Here is a 21,195-nt window from a genome sequence, read left to right as displayed (position 1 = left end):
TTCAATACTGTAATTGTCACTGCCTGTACAGATAACACATAACATACCATACCATACCATACCATACACCTTCCTTAGTGGTCACGACCCAACGCCGGGGAGCGGATCGTTGCCAAGCTTATATGATTCAAGTGGTAGAAGCTAGGCCTTTGTCCTTGAATGTAGTGAGCTTTCTTTTGCGATGGAAGACTCGTATTCGACCTGCTCAACAGCTCTCAAAATGGATGATTGACTTGGCTATGGTATGAAAGATGAGCATTTGATATTCAGTGACGAATATCGCCTGATCACATCCAAAGTGGTATCGAAGACACCTCGCTTTGATCATGACTGCCACTAATGGAGAGTCGAGTGACAATTCTTCAAAAGCTCCAAAGGTATAGACGCCACAGTAGGGTTGATCTCGGTGCGAGTGCTAACAAACATGTATAGAGCCGTACGCGAACGTTTACATCATATCTAAGGCTTTTTGTATACGCGGATCCTACTTTCTACGATATACTGCTTCTACTTGGCGGTGTAATAGCTGCCATTGCGTCTGGGGTTTCGTTTCCGCTGCTGGGTGTACTCTTTGGCCAGGTGGTTGATGACCTTAACTCTGCGACTTGCAACGCAGGATTCACAAGTCCTTCTTCTTATCAGTCTGCCGTGAACGAACAAGTGCTGAAAGTTGTCTATATTGGAATTGCCTACTTAATTTTGGCATATATTTCCATCGTTTGTTGGAGTCTGACAGGCGAAAGACTTGCGCAAAGAATTCGCCAAAAGTACTTCAAGGCCCTCCTGAATCAGGATGTCGCCTTCTTCGACGACTTGCCCGCTGGTGCAGTATCTTCTCGTCTCAATGGAGATATCGCGACCATTCAAAATGGAACCTCTGAGAAAGTGGGACTTGTTTTAAACAGCATCTCTTTTTTCGTGACTGGATATGTTGTCGCTTTCATGAAAGATGCTCAACTCGGAGGGGCACTCGTCTCCCTCCTGCCGGCGTTTATGCTCATGTCCCTCGTCGGTAGCTACTTTGTTCAAAAATACACCGGTCGAATTACTGAGAACGTGGCTTCGTCAACATCTGTCGCTTTAGAAGCCTTATCGAATATTATGGTCGTACACGCATTGACGGCAAATACTCGCCTGGAATCGAAATTTTCAAACTCTCTCGGGAGAGCGAAAATAGCGGGAATAAAAAAGGCTATTACTGCAGCGATTCAGGCGGGATTGCTTTTTTTTATTGCATATTCTGCAAATGCACTTGCGTACTGGTTGGGGTCCAAAAAGATTGCGGATTCAGTGGCTTCCGGTGGCACGGGGGCCACGGTTGGATCTACATATACGGTCATTGTTATTTTAGTAGATGGTGTGTCTGATTCGACGGCACTATTGCATTTGGTTACTGACTTCATTTCCCTTAGCATCTTTGATCCTTAGCACGATGGCGCCATTTTTCCAATTTTTTGATTCTGCGAGTGTGGCTTTTCAACAGCTGGAGAAAGATATTGATAGGAAGCCAAAAATTAACGGGGCAAACGAAAACATTAACCAAGGAATTCCGAACGTCGTTGGACACATTCAGCTACAGAATGTCTCTTTCACTTATGGTTCGCGGCCAGATAAACCGGTGCTGCAGAACGTCTCTTTTAATTGCCCGGAAGGCAAGCAAACCGCAATAGTGGGCCTATCGGGGAGCGGCAAGTCGACCGTCGCAAGCTTGATGATGCGGTTCTATGATCCAGATGACGGCTGTATAATGATCGATGGACACGATATAAAGGATATCGGTGTGCAATTTTTGAGGAGCTACGTCAGTCTTGTACAGCAGGAGCCCTGTCTCCTGGAACGCTCTATTTTTGAAAATATTGCCTTGGGCCTAATTAACTCGCCGGCCCATTCTCACCTAAGGCAAACCCTACAGGGCGCGAAACTTTCCGAAGTCGCTGCAGCTATCCGGGAAGGCCAGGATTTAGATCGAGCCGCAGAATCCCATGGCCCAGAAGTACTCGAAATAGTGCAGCTGGTAAAAAACGCGGCGACTATAGCTGATGTTAGCACATTTGTTTCGCGCCTCAAGTATGGATTTGGTACCCTTGTGGGCTCTAGTGGCAGCCTAGTCAGCGGAGGCCAAAAGCAAAGGATTTCTCTTGCACGAGCTCTGATCAAAGATCCTAAGATTTTAATTCTGGATGAAGCTACCGCATCGTTGGACTCGGCAAGTGAACAAAGAGTTCAAGCTGCCTTGGAAAAAGCGGCAGTTGGGAGAACTTTGGTAACTATTGCCCATCGCCTTTCAACTATAAGGAATGCAGACAATATTATCGTAATGAGGAACGGCCAGATTGTTGAACAGGGTACGCATACTGAATTGCTAGCCCAAGAAGGCTCATATGCCGACTTGATTCGTCTTCAAAATCTGAATGTACACGTTGAAGAGGACGGTCAATCAAGTAATTCATTGGTCACCGATGTCACTCTCGAAGACATACCAGAGAAGCTGTCAAATGAGCATACGTTCACGGCAGATGAGCAGTTAAACAAGGATTACGCCATAGCAGAGAAAACGCATCCTGTTGAGCCCGCTACGGACGAAGAGGACGCTGGATTGGGGGCCGAAAGACCTTTCAGTGCAACATGCAGCGTGCTATGGGGCTTTTTTCGACCATATATTCTCGTACTCTTTCTGGCATTTGTTGCGGCAATCATCGTTGGTGGAACTTACTCTGCCTGTGCTGCAGTTTTCGGACATACTATAGGAGATTTGAGTCCATGCAAGGGAGAAAGCAAGATAAGATGGGCGGGAAATTTCTATGGCTTGATGTTCTTTGTGCTGGCTATTATCGAATTCTTCGCAAATTTTGCCAGCTGGTCTCTTTTCGGGCTTGTTGCAGAAAAAATTGTCTACCAAATCAGAGTACTCTCGTTTCGTGCGCTCCTGGAACAGGATCTCCAATGGCATGAATCAAACGGGAGAACGCCGTCTCGGTTACTCACGCTTATTACGAAAGATGGAAATGCACTTTCAGGACTCACCGGATCCTTGGTTGGAAATCTCGTCTCCGTGCTTGTCAATTTTTTGACAGCAGTTATTTTGACGCATATTATTGCGTGGAAGATTGCCTTGGTTTTCCTGGCTGTTGTTCCACTGATGCTTGGTGCGGGTGCCATGAGAGTTATCCAAATTGCTCGATTTGAGCAACACCATGCGGAAGCCTTCGCAAAATCAATTGCTATTACAATCGAAGCTGTTAATTCAATCAAAACAGTGTCGTCATTTTCTCTCGAACAAGAAATATTTAATACGTATCGCCGCTCATTGCAAGCTCCAACAAAGGCTGTCACAAAGCATAGCGCTTACGCGAGTTTATGGCTAGCAATCTCGTACGGGTTGAGCAACTTTCTTTACGCTTTGGCTTACTGGTGGGGTGCGAGGCGGGTTATATCAGGGGATTATTCGCAAGCACAGTTTTTTATCGTTCTTATGGCCTTGCTTGTCAGTGCCCAGCTTTGGGGTCAAATGTTTACCCTCGCCCCTGATGTTTCGCGAGCATTCACGGCGATAAACAGAATATTGAACCTCCTGGATCTCGGTTCAAACAGCAAACTCTCGAAGAACCGTAGAAATAGGAGGGACATTGAAGCTCCTTCTCTAACGGTAGAGAAAAATTTGGATACCGATAGAGGCGGGATAAGTGTGGCATTCAAGCAGGTCACATTTTCTTACCCTGCTCGGCCAGATGTCCAGGTACTCCAAGGCTTAGATTTAAGCATACAACCGGGACAATTTGCCGCTTTGGTTGGCCCAAGCGGTGCTGGGAAGTCAACCATAATATCGCTGGTGGAGCGGATGTACACGCCAAGTTCCGGTGTTATCCAAATCGATAATAAGGATATCTCTAAATACGAAGGGGTCGAATTCAGAAACAATATTGCACTTGTTTCTCAAGACAATGTGCTTTTCGACGGCAGTATTCGGTTCAATGTTGCTCTAGGTGCCAGACCTGGACACGAACCAAGCGATGCCGAGATTGAGGAAGCGTGTAAGATTGCGAATATACACGATACTATTATCAAGCTGCCGGAAGGATATGATACGTACTGTGGTCCGAATGGCAGCCAGTTGTCCGGTGGACAGAAACAGCGCTTGGCTATTGCTCGTGCGCTGGTTCGAAAGCCACGGCTTCTATTGCTTGACGAGTCGACGAGCGCTTTGGACGCAGAGTCCGAAAGGTTATTGCAGAATGGGCTAGAAAAAGCAGCACAGGGAATTACCGTCATTGCTATTGCCCATCGACTAAATACAATACAAAAGGCGAACGTTATATTTTTGATTGAGGATGGGAGATGCGTCGATAGGGGAACGCATCGTGAGTTGATGGATAAAAGTGAGAGTTACAGAGTAAATGCTTTGCATCAGGCAGTGGATGGGGCAAAGCTATCAGCAAAATAGACTAGATTTGATTTCGGCTTTTTTTTTTTTTTTTGGGTGGGGGGGAAAAGGGTGCACGTTAATAGACCTATCGTTCCAATCATCGCTAACGTTTCGACCTTCTAAGTAACGGGAGTTACCAATATATTGCATTTAATCTCAAGGTTATGATCCAGTTACACCTAAATACCACGTTATTTCCACTCGATCGAATTTGATAAAGTCCGTTTTGCGTTCCATGCCCTATTATATCCTAGCTAACGCCATTGAAAATAACAGTCTCAAAAAGTAATCATTCGGTGATCGGGGGTTCTCCTAGCTTCATGTAATTCCAGCAGACTAAGGGATCAATGTCAGCAAACATAAATGATCTTCAGAACCGGATATAAGGCGACATACTATTATATCCCAAGTCATCATTGAAATAAAGGTCCAATACGTCCTTTCCGAAAAGGGTGCCGTACTCTTCACTCCAAGAAGCCGCTTGCTTTCCGATCGCGATACAAATCACTGGTGGCGCTTGATCAAGTTCAACAAATTTCGGCGTTTTGGCAAAGAGATCACTACATATTTGCTGGTATATATTTGTGGCAACATAATGTCCTTGGTGCATTGCGGCACCTGCTCTTTTAATTCCGGACCACAGAGCAATATCGCCGGCTGCAAAGTGATATTTGGCATTGGCAATGTTTGTGGCCAGGTTCAGTCTGTCCTCCTCATTAGCTTCCGTGTTGAATGTAGACTGTCATTCTATACCTTGGAGTTATCTTGACATAGCCATCCTCATTTACAGCTTCGCTAGGCAAATAAGAGGAGGTCGGCCTGTATCTTGAAATTGCGCTGACAACATGGCTAGCTTTGATGGTTCTACCATCGCCAAGCTTAAGCGTGGTGCTCGGAGCAAAGCCGCTTCTCATCTCTGGTGCAATTTCCAGGACTCGCGAATTCATTATGGTCTCGACGCCGGATTCCTGGAGGAGCGAGAAGACATTGTCGCGGTAATCGTCTGGAAGTGGCTCTGAGGAGAGGAGTTTCGGCCTGGAATGAATTAAGGTAACGCACTTATCAGGCTGTGCAAGTTTGAGTTCAGCAGCCATTTCAACCCCAACGGCACCTAATAGCTACATGTTAGTTATAAATAGACATAAAGCCGGTTCAGGAACCTTAACCTCCGCCGATAATGACAATCTTGTCCCGAGCGTTTTCAAGGAGTTTGATATGTTTCCTCGTCTCTAACAGATATTCCTCTCTGGTCAATGACTGTGGCGCGCTGGGCCAGCTTCTGGAGAGTCCAGTTGCTGCAACGAAGTAATCGTATTTCTCTTCAACTTCGTTATTTGTCGCAGCTTCTAGAACCGTAGCTGTTTTGCTTTCGGGATCGACGGCGATGACGCGACCTTGGACGCATTTCACTTCGGGTGTTTGGAGGGCGGGGATATCCTGAAATTTCTTCCACGCTTTTAGAGCATAATCTTGTGAAGCAAACACAAGCGGTGCTCCAATAAGGTGATCTGAACTTGAGGTTAGCTGCTATGAAATATAGCAAGACCTTAGCCACTCACAATAACCATCTCTTTCATCCACTATGGTGATCTGCACTGGAAGCCTTTCGTTTGAAGAGGTTGCTACCTCTGGAGACCGAGCGGCAGAGAAACGAGTAGGATTCCCATGACATAGGTCTAATAAATTCAGCGTTGCTGACAGACCAGCATACGATCCTCCAGCAACAAGGACCCTGTATGGCGTCCTGCTGGAAGCAATGGGACTCCTTGCGCTGGTGTGCATCATCGAGAGCAAGAAGCGTTTGGAATATTGGGAGAAGAGACGAGCCACCTCGGCTAGGAGTCTCAGGAAGGAAAAGAAAGATGCCATCGGTTACTCAAAGGCTTGATGTGTCGAATAACTGCTGATGTGAAGCACAGTCTCGCAACTCCACAGGCGCAATCAGACTTCCCGGTAATTTTAGCTGAAGCCGGCATTTCGACGGCAATCTTCGCCAGAGATCATCTTCACCCTTGCTGTCATCGAGTTGCTCCAACCGCTTCGCAATAACGAGCCATTTTGTGACAGCCCCACTCAGGGCTTATCAGATCAACCACCCCAGGGGATAACTATGGGCCCGGGTTCGGAAAGAGAAAAAAAGTCTTTAGCGCCTCAAAATGTTCCATCAGGTGTTTTGAACCATCCTTGGCGATAACAAGAGCGTGCGTCCCTCCAATCCCGCGAGCCCACAAAGGTTATCAGATCCAATAAACTTTTGTCGGTTGATTTTAGGTTATCAGATCAGGAAATTGAAGAGTTACCAAATACGATCAGATGACTAATTCGCGTATTGTAATTACTACAACTACTAAGTGACGGCGTATGCAACGCTGTACGGAGTATTCTGGAAATAAACGTCGAGTTGCCGAGACTTGTCTTATCAGATCGTTGCACGGATGATGACGGGCAGCAGTGGGGCGACAGCAGGCTTTTGCTCCACGCAGCCGGGCAGCTCTCTGATGAGGAGAACAAAGATCAAAATAGCAGTGAGGAATGATACAGTACTTTTTGAGCTTTGTATTTTCGAAGAGAAATCGAACCATGTTTAACTGGAGAAAAGCAAGAGCTTTCAAGCACGCAAACAACTAGTGAACTGTTGGAGAACAATCTCGAAATCCGAAACATTTGAAACGAGACCAGAAAATTATTCCCTCACCCGCATTAACTTTTCCCATAGGATACAGTGACTCGCTCAAGAAAGAAAGAAAAATTATAACTTTGCAAATTGTTCTGACCTCTTGCTGCTCGAGAGTATGGCGTCAAGAAGTTCAGAACTACGGACGGACAGGATAGAGAGAAGGCTGTCGCTTAACTAAAGACCGGATCGTTAGCAATAAAACCAGAAACACCCCTTTGAAGAATGAACTTACTCCGTGGGTGCTTTCGCAGCATCCTTGAAGCCATATTCCAGCATCACGTCGTACTTTACCAGGGAGGAAAGCCAACCGATATTTTCGATCTACGCAGAATTGTTCCCCGGCAGGTCCCGTCTCCAAGATTGGCTCCAGCTGCTTCAAAACAGTCGTAAAAGGGTTGCGTTTGTATCCGGTAGCAAGGATGACTAAGTCATACTTGTCGAGGGTCTCACTTTGTCCCGTCATAGTGTTCTTGAACTGGAGTTCGACTTGACTTCTTCCGGCGTCGGAAATAACTTGTTTGACACCACAGAGTTCTCGGTTTGTTATCAGGCGGAAAGGCCATGTGGACTGATCCGGATTCTGGAGCTTTTGGCGGTACAATTTCTCGTACAAGGTCTCCAATAATGGCAGTCTAATAACACTGTAGTTTGTAGCTTTATTTTCTTGAAGCTGTTGTTTACGTTGAGAGGATGAAAGAGAATAGAAGGTATCGACGCTCTCAGGGTCAAAAATTTCGTTGACACTAGTAGATATTGAGCGAGAAATTAGATCCTGGGCTGGCTCCATATCAAGGAAGTAGAAAGAGATGACTCACAAGGGGCTGTCGTCGCTGGGCCGCAAGGATGCACCTCTGGCAATTAGACTGATTTTAGACCTTGGATATCTTGATGAAAGGTCTTCGCATATTTCTGCCGCACTTTGTCCTCCACCAACAACCGCAACGCGATACTCAGCGGCCTCGTGTTTCAAGAGTTCAGTAATAGAATTAAGGTAACCCGATGAATGGATAACAGTATTATAGAGGCATTCTTGTGGAAGGAACTGAGGAACTGCTGGTTCGCCACCAGTAGCTACCACGACATGCTTTGTGTAAAGCTCTCTCACTTCTCCAGAGCGTCGGTCGCCGACAACGATCCTGAATAGCTCGGCAGGCCAGCCGGGCTGCGAATTAACGGCCGTTACACTCATAACCTCCTGGTCATACTGCACCCAATCGGCAAAGTGCGAAGCACACCATTTCATATAATCATTAAACTCTTCGCGGAAGGGCGTATGGGTCGAGAGATTGGTGAAGTGGACCAACCTGCCTTTCGTGTGTAGATAGTTGAGAAATGTGAAATGAGACCGCGGATTTCGCAATGTTGCCAGATCCTTTAAAAAGGAGATTTGCATCTTGGTCCCAGGGAGGAGCATGCCCGTGTGCCATCCAAACTCCGATTGCCGCTCCAAGAAGAGCACCTTCGCTTGCACACCCCGATCGCGCATTGCAATTGCAATGGCGAGCGCAGATGCGCCAAACCCGACCGAGATTATGTCATACGGCTCGCTGCTCCCAGAGCCGGTAGACATGCTTCCTCCTTCGTGAGAAGGAGACGGAGAGTGGCGGATAGGAGTATTGGTTTTCAGGGTGGTCTCCATGGAGGATGGACACAAAAAGGGACAAGAGGAAGTCAATTGATGCGCTGAAAACAAGGGAAAATTGAGAATTGAGTAGGCCACAGACAATTAGCCGAGTTGTGATTTTACAACCCTGAAGTACTACTGCCCAAGTAGATGTGCGGCACGGTTCGGGTTAAATCTGTAACATGTCTCCGGGGAAGTGGCCAGGTCCAAGCAGTGAGCCCACTCTGTTAATCACGGCATTGGCCGGATTTTCTAGTACAAGGATCCCTTAGCCAGGTCAGCTGTAGCGGCTTGCAGAGGCAATGCTGAAGGTAGTTTCTCCGCAGGGGGAACAGGTTACGGAAGACAGTAGGGAACAGGTGAAAAATAAAATTTTATTTATTTTTGGTCCAAATCGGACTTTTAGCTTGGCGGCTTATAGAGAGGTTTGATCGGAAGATGGGATGGAAAAAGCAATGTCTAACCAATCCGCGAGATAGGTAGGATGTCAATTTTTTGGTCGGATTCCTGTATAGACTGTCTCACTGAGATTTTATCTAGCAGTTTTTCATTTTCACATCCATGCAACTATATGGCGGCATCCCACGACACAGAGGGTTGTGCATATCGCGGAGATTGACATCTCAAGAAGGCAGACCGCGTCAGATTGCACACCGCGCGATTACAAATCAGCCCTCAAAACAGGCTGGTGGGTGGAGTAACGATTCGATATTGCGCAGAGAAATTGCAGACAATCCCTCTGCTCCTGCGGTCCTTAGTGCTTTCGGCGAAGCGGTCCATTGGGCCGTCCAAAGGTTCCGCGGGCTTGTTTTTAGGAGAAGGATCCACGGTTTTGGTCTGTGTTGTTGCTGGCGCGGATCTTTCCCGGTTATTGCCACAGGGATGACTAGCTCCATGTCTCTCTGAACTGGAGCGGAAAACCTGTTCCGTACATCACTCCACCACGATAACTGGGAGTATGGCATCTATCCCGCAAAAGCAATGTAAAAAAAGGCAAAAAAGGCAAAGAAATTTTAGCTCAGTCTCGTAAACTGCGGGGGTGCAAAATTCACTGAAACATCGCATGTCGGCTGGAAGGTTCCTGAGGAATCTTGTGATTCCCGGCGAAAAGGTGAGGTCCACTTGCGGATATCGTATGTATTGTAAGCAAAACGGTGAAGTAATATTACACGAGGTAATATACGCTGGTACTAAAATACGCGCGGATCTGATAACTTAAAAATACGCTTCCGTCAGGATCAGATAAGCTATTGTCACGGTCACAACCCAAAGTCGCAAATCCCAAAAGGTCAATCTGATAAAAAATTAACAGACCCACCGAAGATTGGACTTCTGAGTGGAAAAGGGGCAAAAACAGAAAAGAGAAAAAAAAAAAAAAAAAAATATACAACCCCCAAGTGGGGTTCGGAAAAATACAGAACGTTTTGTCCATAAAAACAATGTGGCTCTTCGTCCCCGTTCCAGAAAACGTTTCCTTGCTGGGGTACCAAGGCCCGAGATGTAACCGTGTCTTGTCGCTGCTGCATTAACAGAAGTGGAATATGCTTGCGATAGAAGAATCTCAACCAGCGGCCACGTTTTGTTTGCGGAGCTCCAAAGCGTGCGGCCGAGAATGTAAGGATGATTTCATAGGGGTGCGTGGGACATTGGAAATTCAAACCGAGTTCATATCAGTTGAGAAGAACGTAGGTCCGAAACCGGGATCCGGGCTCCGAATATTCCCACTCGCCGGATTGGAAGACATTAAACAACACCACACGAGAAACGCAGATTTTCTCCAAATTTACGTTTTCCGTTAGCCGGGGCAATTGCTCGGTCGACTGACTAAAGCACCAAACTTGCCCTCAGCTCGAATTTCTTAGAGTCGGTTAAGCGAACCTAGAAAAGTTAAAAGATTAAACCCGTAGCTGCCTTGGCGCTTCCATGTCCGACTCTATCGCGCATTTATGTGCTAAAATCGTATAATTGGTGGGCATATATCACCGGAAGAGCCGAGTAAGCGTGTTTAACTCGTACTCATGTAAAGCACACATAATCTCAAGAGGGTCCTAGACAAGTGACTGTAACACAGCAACTAGGAGCATATCGAAAATGACGACAGCACTAACATCAACATCATATCAGACACCACTGCTACGGCTGCAGCAGACATTAGACCATATCCAAGCACCATCAGACCAGACAGATGCGCACAAACTGTCTATCGTTCATGGCCCAATTGATACCCCTCTATGGGATATGACACTCGGCGAGCTGTTGTCCTTCCAATGCCTGCGATACCGGGATTCCGAATGTCTTGTCTGCCCTTGGACGGGTGCTAGATGGACGTACGGATATTTAGAAGATGAGAGCAACCAACTCGCGCGTGGACTGCTAGCCAAGGGAATCAAACGTGGAGATCGCATCGGTGTGATGGCCGGCAATTGCGAACAATACGTTTCTTTGTTTTTTGCGGCGGCCCGGGTGGGGGCGATTCTGGTTGTTATCAATAACACCTATACCTGCCCAGAATTGATGTATGCGCTCAAGCATGTCGGTATGTTATAGAGATCAGCTCGTCGCAAGCAGCAGGAGTGCTAATGAGGGAAAAGGATGCAAATTACTGTTTATTGTACCGCGAATCGGGCGACATAGCCTCCTCGATGCACTGAGCAACCTGAAAACACCACTTGGGCGTTCAAACGACCTTCCCGAGCTTCAGCAAACAATAATGATACGGGGCCGATATCGAGATTTTGAAGTATATGACGACGTGAAATATGCAGGTCGGTCTGTCCCAATGAATGCCGTTCAGCGCCGGCAAGAGGAACTTTCGCCGTCAGACGTTTGCAATCTTCAGTTCACAAGTGGCTCCACGGGAAATCCGAAAGCAGCTATGTTATCTCATTAGTATGAACCCATTGATCGTTTATGAGCTAGAGCAATCACTTAATTTATCGGTAGTAACCTGATTAATAACTCTCGATTTATTGGAGATCGTATGGACTTCACGCAGTCAGATGTCCTATGTTGTCCACCGCCCTTATTCCATTGTTTCGGCCTAGTGCTCGGACTCCTTGCCTGTATAACTCACGGGGCCAAGATTGTCTATCCAGGAGAGACCTTTGATCCAGAAGCTGTTTTAAGAGCGATTTCTGACGAGAAATGCACCGGACTCCATGGAGTTCCCACGATGTTTGAGTCGATCTTATCACATCCACGGCCTGAGGGATTTGATTGCACATTCCTGAGAACTGGGATAATTGCAGGCGCACCGGTACCCCGGCCATTGATGCGGCGGTTAATAGATGAGCTTAATATGACGGAGTTTACCAGCAGCTACGGCCTAACCGAAGCTTCTCCGACGTGTTTTAACGCGATCACCAGCGATTCAATCGATCGACGTTTGACTACAGTTGGTAAGGTGATGCCACATGCAAGCGCAAAGATTATTAATCCGCAGACGGGCAAGACCGTTCGAATTGGCGAACGAGGAGAGCTTTGCATGGCGGGCTATCAATTGTTCAGAGGATATTGGAACAACCCTAGTAAAACCGCAGAATCCCTGATTCGCGACGAGGATGGGAGAGTGTGGCTAAGGACAGGGGATGAGGCCGTATTTGACAGTGAAGGGTACTGCACCATCACAGGACGCTTCAAAGACATTATAATTCGGGGCGGCGAAAATATATATCCCTTGGAGATCGAGGAGCGGCTTGCGGCTCACCCAGCGATCTCGCGGGCTGCGGTAGTGGGAATGCCGGATAGCCACTATGGCGAAGTTGTTGGAGCGTTCTTGTCTCTTGAGGAAGGCAGTTCTCCCCCATCAGCCGAAGAAGTAAGGAACTGGACGAGGCAAACCCTTGGACGACATAAGGCTCCTAGGCATGTCTTTGTATTTGGGCACGATCCCTGTCTTCCTCCCTTGATGCCGCTGACGGGAAGTGGTAAAATCCAGAAGCAAGTATTGAGGGACTTGGGAAAGACTTTGGTAGCACAGATAGACTAGAGGCGCAGAACATCCCTTTTGAACAATATAATGATTTCGCGGCGTCTTCTCAGATTGTATTGTTGTTGATGTTTCACTGCCCCTGATGCTCGACCTCAGGCGAAGTGGGCATGTCTCGTGATGGACTTAGTCAGTCAGCACCGCCTCGATGATCTGCAATGATGAACCCAAAGAGAGCGACGACCTTGGCTAACTAGTTCAGTTACTCTAACTACATATAGTTAAACTCATTTTTTGTCGGACTTCGCACCAGAGACCAAAACATCAACACATTCTTCAACCATCCAATCTATTTACTACTAGTACTACAGCTTGGGCTTGGTGGACTTTGCAGTTCCGCTGCTTGTTACACTTCCAAAATTGACGATTTCGAAGAACCGTATGCGTTCACACCTAACCATTGCTGACCTCTTGTGCGGCAGATCACCCCACTTATAGATATGGAATCCATGAGCAGCATCGTATCCCAACACTGGCTCATTCGTGGCCTTAGGCTCTCCCACGACGCATGTCGTTCGCGGCTCATCGAGGAATATGTAATGGATCAAGCTTGTCCACCAAGCCATCGCCCGATGAGGACCTCGAAACTTTGCATCCCCTACTAACGAATGGCGACCCCGATCCCAGTCAAGAGCAGGGTAATACGTTCCCATGTGGTCCTCCTGCGAACCCCGGTTGTCAGTGATATTCGGAAAGTGGTCTAGAGTCTTTCACCCTCTCAAAAAGCGCAACAGAGTGGGGTCAGCATTTACCTTGGCCCAGTATATTTCAAAGTAAGCAAAATAGTTATCATCAAACTTAGCGAGGACCGCCATCTGATGAGGATCTAGGTCGATTTTTCGCAGATATTCTCGGTGCTCCTCCAATGTTCCGGTTTCGTTCCAATTTACTGCAACCCTTGGATCGTTTTGCCACTTATGGAATAGAGCGAGATGGGTTTCATCCTGGTAGTCAAGATGCACCATGGAGAAAAACTCGTCCAAATGTGGGATATAGCGACTGTATATGGTTGCTCCGCGGGCAGGTTTTGCTGGCCGAACGGGATGCTGCACATGTACGGGACGGTTAGAGAACTCCGTCGTAATGGTGTACTGTAGCGGGAAAGCTGGATAATCTGTAGCCTGGAACCTGGAACTATCCGTTCCTTGTCGTTGTGCCACCCAGGCAGGACGGTTTCCGAATGGCGATGCAGCTCCTTGCCAGAAAGCTGCCCTCGATATGATCACATCCTCAACTTTCTCCGATCCGGCACGTTCTGGAAAACGTCTTCCAAGGCCTGTGGCAGATATTTCCTCCCGCAGCTGATCGTTTTGCGCACCCGAAAGACTTAATCGGAAATACTCCTCGGCAGGCCATACTGACAGAATCGCGTATACTATGATCCAAATTTGGCCCACGGTGGGAGCAATCTCTCCGTCCCACGTAATGAAGGACACCAAACATCTGCAGGCACGAGCCCAGTCAGTGTTATCGGACGCGGCTGGTAGGCGGGATTGGGGGCTTGATATTAGCTCGCTGAAGAGGAGTGTATCATTGTGAAGCGGTTCTGGGGGTTGGCTTGTGCTGCTATCCTGCTCGCTTGACAGTCGAAGTTGGAATATCCGCCCGTTCGAACGAGATGGACTCTGCCAGATTTCATATTTTGTTCGATACGGTTCTGGTAGTCTTACGAGCGGAAGCTCGGCGGCTTTCGAAGTGAAGGTCATGTTTGAAGTCCGCTCTGATCTGAGGGAGAGAGACGGGTGGAAAGTGATCCTTTACTCTTGAAATTTTTTTTCTTTGCGCCGAACTTCGCTACGGCTTTATGGGAAATTGCCACGGGTCCAGCCTAGAATACATGTCCACAGAGGCGGAGGCTGCAAAATTTAGCGGTGGATGGAGTGTTGCACAAGACGCCGTCGAATGCCTAGGTAATCTTCACCCTACCTAGGTAGGATGTCATTCCTTTCGCATACGGCCTTATCGGGCTTGTTCCTGAGCCTGAATGCTCTGGCCCGTGGCTCCCTCTAGTGTGCCTGAAGCGACCGAAAAGCCCAATTACGGATACGTAACCGAGGCATGACAAAACGCGCTTGTGTACGGAGTATGACACGTACGGAATTTACGGTATGTACTAAGGTTGTAAAACACTAATCAAAATACAACTGAGACCCACCCAAATCGACGCCAAGCCCATTGAGAACGCACCCAAAATTCAGGATGAGCTTGTTGTTTTTGTTTGACACCTTTGAAAGCAACATTCGGATTTTGGGGAGCCAGTGCCACGACAGTTTGGCATGCGCGGGAAACAAGCAAGCTAGCAACTCTATTTTGAGTCATGGTCTATGAACAAAGCCATCACCTTGCAGCCACAAAGCCAGGGAAAAATTTGTTTTTCCTCTACACCGGAAGGGCCCTTGACCAACCGGCAAGCATGGGGATACTATCGGAAATGCTTTGCATGACTGAGCAGCTACGGTAGCCTTCCCCCCATTTGGCTCTCCGTTCTCGAGCGGGATTTTTGGCGCACAAATTTTTCAGTAGCCAATACAAAGTAAAAGACCTTGAAGAAGGACTAAAAAATGATGATGCCAAGGGAAGGGATAGATGAGCTAATAGCTGTCTATACTCCGTGCAGCGGTTTCTAAAATATATCTGGTACTGTGGGCTCGGTGTCCAGCTCCAATGACCACAAACCGAGACGACACGCGCAATAAACTTACCGGCATTGGGGTTTGATGGCATCAAAGCAAGGATGAGCTGCATGTCGCCTTGCTATTTAAGTTAACCTTACCTACTTCCCACAAGAAAGCTTGCTCTGTCCCTATCCTCGTCATCACGCTCGGGCTTGTGCGAAAGGCAAACTCAAGCGGTTTCAAAGTCTCTGTATTCCCGCTCCTTCGTCTCCAAAGGGAAAGATTTTTGCATTCATTTCGAGAGTCTTATGCATTTGCCAGCATGAGGTCTCTCCTTTCGCACACGAAGCTTGAAGTCCCTGTGGCTAAGGCCGATACGAAGCCTACCGATGCAGAGGCTGGTAAAGATGATGCTACCTCGCACAGCGACAGCGAGGACATCTCGAAAGATGCCCAAACCGGTGTGCAGGATATGCAAGCTATGACAACTGTCTGGAGCACATACCACCTAATTGCGGCCTACATATTGTAAGTTAATCAGCTCAAAGTATCATTATCATTCCTGGTCACTAATATCCCCGGAAGAATTTGGGTGATCGCATTTCTAGATTCGCTGCAGTCAGGAATGTCGTTCGCATTAACGCCGTTCGTAACCAGTAACTTCCAGAGGCATTCGTTGACTGCTGCCACGGACATTATGGCAAGTCTCATTGGTGGACTTTTCAAATTGCCTCTGGCAAAGATCCTTGATATCTGGGGTCGCCCCCAAGGTTTTGGACTTATGGTGATTATGATGACCATGGGACTTATCATGATGGCGGGCTGCAACAATGTCCAAACATTTGCCGCTGCTCAAGTTTTCTATTGGGTTGGGTAGGTACTTTTATTTCCCTGACGGCCAAGTGTTCCAGCTAAAAGCATGCTACTAGGTATAATGGAGTGTCGTATACCATTTCTATCTTCATCGCTGATACATCGGCCCTGAAAAATCGAGCTCTGATGTTTGCGTTTTCGTCCTCTCCCTACATTGTCACGACCTGGGCTAGCGGGCCAATGGCAGAGAGCTTCTTAAAGCACACTGGGTTTCGATGGGGGTTCGGCACCTTTGCCATCGTGGTCCCAGTCGTCTGCTCGCTTCTCTTCGGACTATTTATGTACAATTATAATAAAGCAAAAAAAGTCGGACTACTACCGAAGAGGGAAAGCAACCGCACCACAATGGAATCCCTCAAATACTACTTCTTCGAGTTCGATATTATTGGTTTACTCCTTGTCACCAGCGGTCTGGCGATGTTCCTCCTTCCATTCAGTCTTTATTCCTACCAGGCCGATGGCTGGAAATCACCGCTGGTTCTTTGTCTCATTATATTCGGTGGTCTCCTCGTTATTGTATTCGCCTTATACGAGAAGCTTTTCGCGCCTGTCACCTTTATCCCGTTCGACCTTCTGACGGATCGCACTGTTCTCGGAGCGTGCATTCTCGCGGGCGTTCTCTTCGTCAGCTTCTACATCTGGAATAGCTTTTTCTTCTCGTTTCTGTTGGTTGTTAACAACCTTAGCGTCACACACGCAAGCTATATCCGCAACATTTACAGCATAGGCTCCTGCCTCTGGGCCATAGTTGTCGGTATCTTGATCCGTTGGAGCGGTCGTTTCAAATGGCTGGCCGTGTGGTTCGGCGTTCCTTTCACAATCCTTGGGGTGGGTTTGATGATCAGGTTCCGTCAACCAGATGTCAACGTCGGCTACATCATCATGTGTCAGATTTTTATCGCATTTGCCGGTGGTACACTTGTTATCTGCGAACAAATGGCCGTCATGGCAGCGACTTCTCATCAATTTGTCGCAGTCGTGCTTGCCATCGAGGGCATGTTTTCTCATATCGGGGGTGCTGTTGGGAGCACGATTGCCACCGCCGTTTGGACTGGAGTCTTCCCGAAGAAGCTTGCCGAATACCTTCCGCCGGAATCACAGGGTAATCTCACGGCAATCTATGGCGACGTGGCAATCCAATCATCATACCCTGTGGGCAGTCCAACTAGGAACGCCATCAACAGAGCCTACGGCGATGCCCAAAAATACATGCTTATTGCCGCTACGGCTATCTTGAGCTTGGCAGTTGTCTCAACAGCCGTCTGGAGAGACATCAAGGTCAAAGACTTCAAGCAAGTCAAGGGCCGTGTCGTTTAAATGGAGAAGTGCGGGATAAGGAGTGCGGCTCATCTTTTAGCATTTGGTGATATATACCCAGGATAGTCTGCTTTGCTGGTAATGGTGAAAGCTTGTTCTCTGAAGTTTTCAAGTCATAACCATATGGGATGGCGTTCAGTGAGGCAGAAATGGATGGGCGAATGTAGCGAGCAAAGCTTTGGGATCTAAATGTTAGATAACTTAACTATTGGTTATAACACAAAATTCCCAATACATATGTAGTGCTTAGTTGTTGGTGGTTTCCCCTGGCTGGGCACCTGGAGGAATCGGAATGGAATAACTATTTTCCCGATAACACTTGGCGCCAAGACCGGCCAACCATGACGTTTTCAGTTGACCAATAAGAACCCAGCAACACGAGCCGAGTTTTGCCAACGCGCTCGAGTCTTCCATTTCCGCAACGCCGCATTATCGTTGCGAGGCGGTTGCTCCTCTTGCCAGCCAGCGCACTCAAATCTGGGTTATGTTAATTTGGTCTTTGTGCCGGAATGCTATAGAGTACCTATTTGTTGGAATCATCCAGAACCCCCTGGAAAATCCCTTCAGCATTGTTTCTTCCCCTTACACGGAATACCCTGGCTTTTTTCAGACAGGATTTCAACCGCTATATTCAGCCCCATCATCTGCTCTGAGCCAGACACGGGCGTTAAAAGAACAATGGGCAAAAAGCGTAAGCATGGAGAATTATTTCGGGGTTCAGAACCAAGCTCTGAGTCTATGTCCAGCAAAGGTTTTGGGATAGGTCATACTCTATCTCTTCTTCGCGAGCCTCCTCCTTCTCCTATTGCTACTGCTGCTCAGCCATCTTCTGGACAGGTAGATAGCAATGGAACTGCCGAAGGCGATATATCCGCCGACTGGGAGGTGGTTGATCATAAAGCCAAGAAGAAAAAGAGAGCAGGCAAAGAGAAAACTAAGTACCCAAGTCTCACCTACGCCGAAGGCCAAATGCAAAATCCGATCAAGATATCGGATTTACAGGGACTACTGCTTTATTGTTTTGCGGACGGAGTTGCTCCGCAATGGATATCAGTGAAGCATTCCGGGCATGTCAAAAAGGTTGTTGTGGTTATGGTTCCTGGCTTGGAGCCTGGGATGTTTGATGGCTCGATACCACTGATCAAGGAACCTACCGTTGCATCAACGGCGAATGGCTCTACTGCGGAAGGAGAAGGGCTCAGCGAATTTGAACGATGGAAAAAGGGACTATCTCCGACCAAAGATTCACCTCGTTCAAACCCAAAAGCTCTGTCTCGGGAGCAGCTTCCGGAGCCGTTACAGCCCCTAGCTGACATGTTCCCCCACGTTTGGCCAGTGAAATCCCCTGGAGATACAAAATACAACAAACTCCATTCTCCGCTCCAGGCGATTCTCATGTCATCCCTTCCGAAATCAAAGGAAAGCGGACGCGCCTCAGGCCCCAAGCCGCACCGTGGCGAAGCGTCTTGGGTTTCCCAGCGAACACCCATCACTAGCTTCATTGCAACTGTTAGCGATTTAAAAGAGGGAGACTATGTCCTGCATCCGGCTCTGTTTGATGTTGCTGAAGAAAAGCAAGCCAACACAGACATCCGGGTAAAGGCAGGGCAGACCCCAGAACACGGTTGGGTTGATACTACCGTGACCCACTTTACCGAAGGAATCGTTCCTGAAAAGGACATACAAGGGGGTAGTCTTACCGCTGGCCGGCAGGTGCTGGCTCTTGATTGTGAGATGTGTATCACCGAAGGCGGCGTTTCTGAGCTGGCACGGATAAGTCTGGTCGGGTGGGATGGGGAAGTAGTCTTAGACGAACTTGTCAAGCCCCAGCGACCCGTGATTGATTATCTGACACAATATTCCGGAATGACAAAGGAGAAGTTAGACCCAGTTACGACAACACTTTCCGATGTTCAGAAAAAGTTGCTAGACATACTGCACCCACGTACGATACTAGTCGGCCATTCGTTAAACTCTGACCTGACTGCCTTGAAGTTAACGCACCCCTATATTATCGACACGGCAATAATCTATCCGCATCCTCGAGGGCCACCATTGAAATCGAGCCTCAGGTGGCTAGCCCAGAAATATCTCAGCCGAGAGATCCAAAAAGGCCAATTGGGCCACGATTCCATTGAGGATGCTAAAGCGGTTCTTGACCTTGTCAAACAGAAATGCGAAAAGGGGGAGCGGTGGGGAACAGGTGACTCCTTCAACGAAAGTATTTTCCGACGGCTCTCTAGGGCTTCGAGAGATAGTCGAGTCGGCCAGGCAGCCCCAGGCGAAGGGAGAACGGGTGCCGTGGTCGACTGGGGAAACCCCGAACGTGGGTTTGGAGCCCACGCTACAGTTGCTTTGGGCTGTCGAAACGATGACGAAGTGGTGGTTGCGGTGGATAGGGCTGTCAATGGAGACGAGGATGGCCATCTCGTTCCTGGAGGTGGTGTCGACTTCACCTGGGCAAGATTACGAGAACTGGAGGTTATGCGAGGCTGGTGCAATCGGGTTCCTGGAACGTCGAACACGGACGACTCAGCTCCTGTGGCTGTCAAGCCATCGTCTGCAGCGGATCATCCCGAGTTTCTTGCTCCCGCTGTTGCAAAATTAGTAGCACATATCAAGCGCATATACGATGGATTGCCTCCGTGTACGCTCTTTATTGTCTATTCCGGCACCGGGGACCCGCGAGACGTTGTTCGTCTACAGGCCATGCACAGGACTTACATGGAGGAATTTCGCAGCCGAAAGCCATGGCATGAACTGAGCGTGAAGTGGACAGATACGGAAGAGCAGGCGTTGAAGAAAGCACTAGTAAAAGCCCGGGAAGGGTGTGGTTTTATGACTGTAAAGTAGTGAGCATGCTGTCCGGAGTACTCTGTAGGAGATTAATAGCAGCCATAGCCGGGTGCAACTTAAGCCGACTCCACACAAGCAACGGTTCATCTATAGGTGTAACTATTCCGTAAAAATAGCCTTGTTTTCTTTCTTTTTTGTTTTCAAAGTCCGCTCCGACAACAACGGTATTTTGGACACTTCCAGCACCTTGGGACAGAGTCTCTACCTGGAAATTTCGATTGTACACGCGGGGCCGTAGTCTCCATTTACACTCTCTCATCCCATCGCTGACGGCATTTAATGGGCAGTCTAATGCTAGCAGTCTTGGGTAGAACTTTACGGGATACATCGTGGTATTCTACCCCAAGAGGCTCTCGATTGGAACCAGTACCTCGGAGAGCAAAGGTGACCAACTTATTTCATAATGCCGATGACACCAGTGCCTCCAACCAAAGCTGTGGAGCTCATATATGCAAGTGATCCTTCAAAATTATACGATCCGGGTGATGCTACCACAAGCCACTTGTGTCATCTGTGGTTTCAGCTTCTTTCGGCGTATGAAGGTGGATTTCCCCTTTCTTAAACGCAGGAAGACCCATAACAATTTTTGTGTTGTACGAACCTCAGTATGACGACGAAAAGATCTGCTGCTCCCGCTGTGACGATGATCTTAGCTTTCGACATCCCAGAGACGATAGCCCGGGGTAAGTCCGGCTCGTGATTGGCCCCTATGTTTTCGTTGTTAACGGCAACCCCGGCAAATACAGCTATATTTGGACATTGTCGAGAATGCAATTGAGCGATGTGTACTCCGTACTCCGTATCATAATCTGCATTATTTGA

The 21,195-nt window shown here is 47.9% G+C and overlaps 7 protein-coding genes across 7 annotated transcripts; 4 read left to right on the top strand and 3 right to left on the bottom strand.

The window, feature by feature from the left end:
• Window positions 1-174: 174 nt before the first annotated feature.
• Window positions 175-4,441, top strand: ABC1 (mitochondrial chaperone; the record flags this gene model as incomplete). Its single annotated transcript, XM_003065734.2, has 3 exons — window positions 175-377; window positions 433-1,357; window positions 1,413-4,441. The coding sequence occupies exons 1-3, from the start codon at window positions 327-329 to the stop codon at window positions 4,439-4,441; spliced, it is 4,005 nt and encodes a 1,334-aa protein (XP_003065780.2). The 5' UTR covers window positions 175-326.
• On the bottom strand, window positions 3,251-6,525 carry D8B26_001762 (uncharacterized protein). Its single transcript, XM_066123629.1, has 5 exons — window positions 5,983-6,525; window positions 5,590-5,931; window positions 5,177-5,534; window positions 4,820-5,127; window positions 3,251-4,759 (listed from the first exon to the last, which is right to left on the bottom strand). Exons 1-5 carry the CDS (start codon window positions 6,290-6,292, stop codon window positions 4,713-4,715), a joined length of 1,365 nt encoding a protein of 454 aa, XP_065979704.1. The 5' UTR covers window positions 6,293-6,525; the 3' UTR covers window positions 3,251-4,712.
• Window positions 6,526-6,904: 379 nt separating this feature from the next.
• Window positions 6,905-9,048, bottom strand: SID1 (PAK- GC kinase Sid1). The gene is made up of 3 exons (XM_003065732.2): window positions 7,916-9,048; window positions 7,333-7,843; window positions 6,905-7,274 (listed from the first exon to the last, which is right to left on the bottom strand). Exons 1-3 carry the CDS (start codon window positions 8,737-8,739, stop codon window positions 7,173-7,175), a joined length of 1,437 nt encoding a protein of 478 aa, XP_003065778.1. The 5' UTR covers window positions 8,740-9,048; the 3' UTR covers window positions 6,905-7,172.
• An 859-nt stretch (window positions 9,049-9,907) lies between these two features.
• On the top strand, window positions 9,908-12,767 carry SID4 (SIN component scaffold protein Sid4). The gene is made up of 3 exons (XM_066123628.1): window positions 9,908-11,260; window positions 11,316-11,613; window positions 11,668-12,767. Exons 1-3 carry the CDS (start codon window positions 10,816-10,818, stop codon window positions 12,710-12,712), a joined length of 1,788 nt encoding a protein of 595 aa, XP_065979703.1. The 5' UTR covers window positions 9,908-10,815; the 3' UTR covers window positions 12,713-12,767.
• A 54-nt stretch (window positions 12,768-12,821) lies between these two features.
• SID3 (Hydroxyornithine transacylase sid3) lies at window positions 12,822-14,664 on the bottom strand. Its single transcript, XM_066123627.1, has 2 exons — window positions 13,465-14,664; window positions 12,822-13,374 (listed from the first exon to the last, which is right to left on the bottom strand). The coding sequence occupies exons 1-2, from the start codon at window positions 14,416-14,418 to the stop codon at window positions 13,018-13,020; spliced, it is 1,311 nt and encodes a 436-aa protein (XP_065979702.1). The 5' UTR covers window positions 14,419-14,664; the 3' UTR covers window positions 12,822-13,017.
• Window positions 14,665-15,361: 697 nt separating this feature from the next.
• Window positions 15,362-17,831, top strand: MFS2_1 (MFS siderochrome iron transporter 1). The gene is made up of 3 exons (XM_003065729.2): window positions 15,362-15,855; window positions 15,913-16,200; window positions 16,257-17,831. The coding sequence occupies exons 1-3, from the start codon at window positions 15,650-15,652 to the stop codon at window positions 17,515-17,517; spliced, it is 1,755 nt and encodes a 584-aa protein (XP_003065775.2). The 5' UTR covers window positions 15,362-15,649; the 3' UTR covers window positions 17,518-17,831.
• A 364-nt stretch (window positions 17,832-18,195) lies between these two features.
• On the top strand, window positions 18,196-20,451 carry D8B26_001757 (uncharacterized protein; the record flags this gene model as incomplete). Its single annotated transcript, XM_003065728.2, has 1 exon — window positions 18,196-20,451. One exon carries the CDS (start codon window positions 18,196-18,198, stop codon window positions 20,368-20,370), a length of 2,175 nt encoding a protein of 724 aa, XP_003065774.2. The 3' UTR covers window positions 20,371-20,451.
• Between the last annotated feature and the right edge of the window lie 744 nt (window positions 20,452-21,195).

Source organism: Coccidioides posadasii, chromosome 1 (assembly GCF_018416015.2).
Source record: "Coccidioides posadasii str. Silveira chromosome 1, complete sequence".
In the NCBI taxonomy this organism is placed as follows: domain Eukaryota; kingdom Fungi; phylum Ascomycota; class Eurotiomycetes; order Onygenales; family Onygenaceae; genus Coccidioides; species Coccidioides posadasii.
The sequence above is the reverse complement of the archived record's forward strand: the minus strand, read 5'-3'. Positions and strand labels throughout refer to the sequence as shown.

Bases quoted from the DNA above. Each gene is read 5' to 3' on its own strand.
- D8B26_001762 (XM_066123629.1), bottom strand. From the start codon at position 6,292: ATGGCATCTTTCTTTTCCTTCCTGAGACTCCTAGCCGAGGTGGCTCGT. The intron at 5,932-5,982 runs GTGAGTGGCTAA...CCTCAAGTTCAG, and splicing joins GGATGAAAGAGATGGTTATT to ATCACCTTATTGGAGCACCG. The intron at 5,128-5,176 runs GTATAGAATGAC...TGAGGAGGACAG, and splicing joins TATGTCAAGATAACTCCAAG to ACTGAACCTGGCCACAAACA.
- SID1 (XM_003065732.2), bottom strand. From the start codon at position 8,739: ATGGAGACCACCCTGAAAACCAATACTCCTATCCGCCACTCTCCGTCT. The intron at 7,844-7,915 runs GTGAGTCATCTC...AATATCTACTAG, and splicing joins CCCAGCGACGACAGCCCCTT to TGTCAACGAAATTTTTGACC. The intron at 7,275-7,332 runs GTAAGTTCATTC...TCCGGTCTTTAG, and splicing joins GCTGCGAAAGCACCCACGGA to TTAAGCGACAGCCTTCTCTC.
- SID4 (XM_066123628.1), top strand. From the start codon at position 10,816: ATGACGACAGCACTAACATCAACATCATATCAGACACCACTGCTACGG. The intron at 11,261-11,315 runs GTATGTTATAGA...ATGAGGGAAAAG, and splicing joins GTATGCGCTCAAGCATGTCG to GATGCAAATTACTGTTTATT. The intron at 11,614-11,667 runs GTATGAACCCAT...ATTTATCGGTAG, and splicing joins GCAGCTATGTTATCTCATTA to TAACCTGATTAATAACTCTC.
- SID3 (XM_066123627.1), bottom strand. From the start codon at position 14,418: ATGACCTTCACTTCGAAAGCCGCCGAGCTTCCGCTCGTAAGACTACCA. The intron at 13,375-13,464 runs GTAAATGCTGAC...CGGGGTTCGCAG, and splicing joins TTGAAATATACTGGGCCAAG to GAGGACCACATGGGAACGTA.
- MFS2_1 (XM_003065729.2), top strand. From the start codon at position 15,650: ATGAGGTCTCTCCTTTCGCACACGAAGCTTGAAGTCCCTGTGGCTAAG. The intron at 15,856-15,912 runs GTAAGTTAATCA...TATCCCCGGAAG, and splicing joins CTAATTGCGGCCTACATATT to AATTTGGGTGATCGCATTTC. The intron at 16,201-16,256 runs GTAGGTACTTTT...GCATGCTACTAG, and splicing joins CAAGTTTTCTATTGGGTTGG to GTATAATGGAGTGTCGTATA.